Source organism: Montipora capricornis, chromosome 2, assembly GCF_036669925.1.
Source record: "Montipora capricornis isolate CH-2021 chromosome 2, ASM3666992v2, whole genome shotgun sequence".
In the NCBI taxonomy this organism is placed as follows: Eukaryota; Metazoa; Cnidaria; class Anthozoa; order Scleractinia; family Acroporidae; genus Montipora; species Montipora capricornis.
In genome coordinates, this window is record NC_090884.1 from 29615544 (window position 1) to 29616306 (window position 763).

The 763-nt window shown below is 33.9% G+C and overlaps 1 protein-coding gene across 1 annotated transcript in view; it reads right to left on the reverse strand.

Annotated features, from left to right (window-relative positions):
* Positions 1–242: 242 nt before the first annotated feature.
* The window catches only part of LOC138039282 (NADH dehydrogenase [ubiquinone] iron-sulfur protein 4, mitochondrial-like), a 6028-nt gene continuing 5507 nt past the window's right edge, over positions 243–763 (reverse strand). Inside the window, exon 4 of the mRNA XM_068885495.1 lies at positions 243–553. Within this exon, the coding sequence (XP_068741596.1) occupies positions 450–553 (104 nt within the window). The 3' untranslated portion in view covers positions 243–449. The remainder of the gene's footprint in view (positions 554–763) is intronic.

The following is a 763-nucleotide window of genomic DNA, read 5'->3' on the forward strand; positions in this document are numbered from 1 at the left end:
AAATCACCCAAGAAATCGCATCTTACATTTATTGTATTGGGTAATGTAAAAATAATTATATATCTGACAAGATGAAAAGGAGCAAAAATGTTCATTTGCCATCCTCTTTTTGGGAAATGCAAGGCATAATTTGCTGGAATCTGTTCAAAACTCGGACAGTGAGGTGCATGCTCCCCCTGAAAGATGTTTGCTAAACTGAAATATTTCCTTTTAGTTCTCAAAAGAACGTCTACTTCAGTCAGTTTTGTAACTTGCTCACAAACTTTATTTACACTACTGGTCCAAGCAAAAAATTATACAGTATTAGTCTAACCACAGAAATTACACATACCGGTAACTGTTTTGTTACAATGTACAAGATTTTACTGCCAAGGACGATGATTCCATTTAATGGTCACTTTTTGCATAAGCATTGTGTGAGTGTAAGTTAAGAATATGAAGTTCAGAATCTATTTGGTTGAAACTCTGGTCTTCTTACTCCATGAAAAGTTTGCTCCATAAGATTTAACTTTGGGCTTGACTTCATGCTTGTCATCTATTTCATAATTCCACCCTATGTAGCAAGATGGGAAGAAAACAAAATTGCTTACATTAATTTTAGACGGGTATGAAACTAACTTGACATAACACTTTATGCCAAAAATATAGGGAAAGTTAAGAGCAGAAAGTGTTGTAAAGGAAACCGTCTTGTAATACAGTAAAAGATAACCTATAAAATCCACCAACAAACCCACAGAAAAACAATTTGTTTTTCCTGCAACAA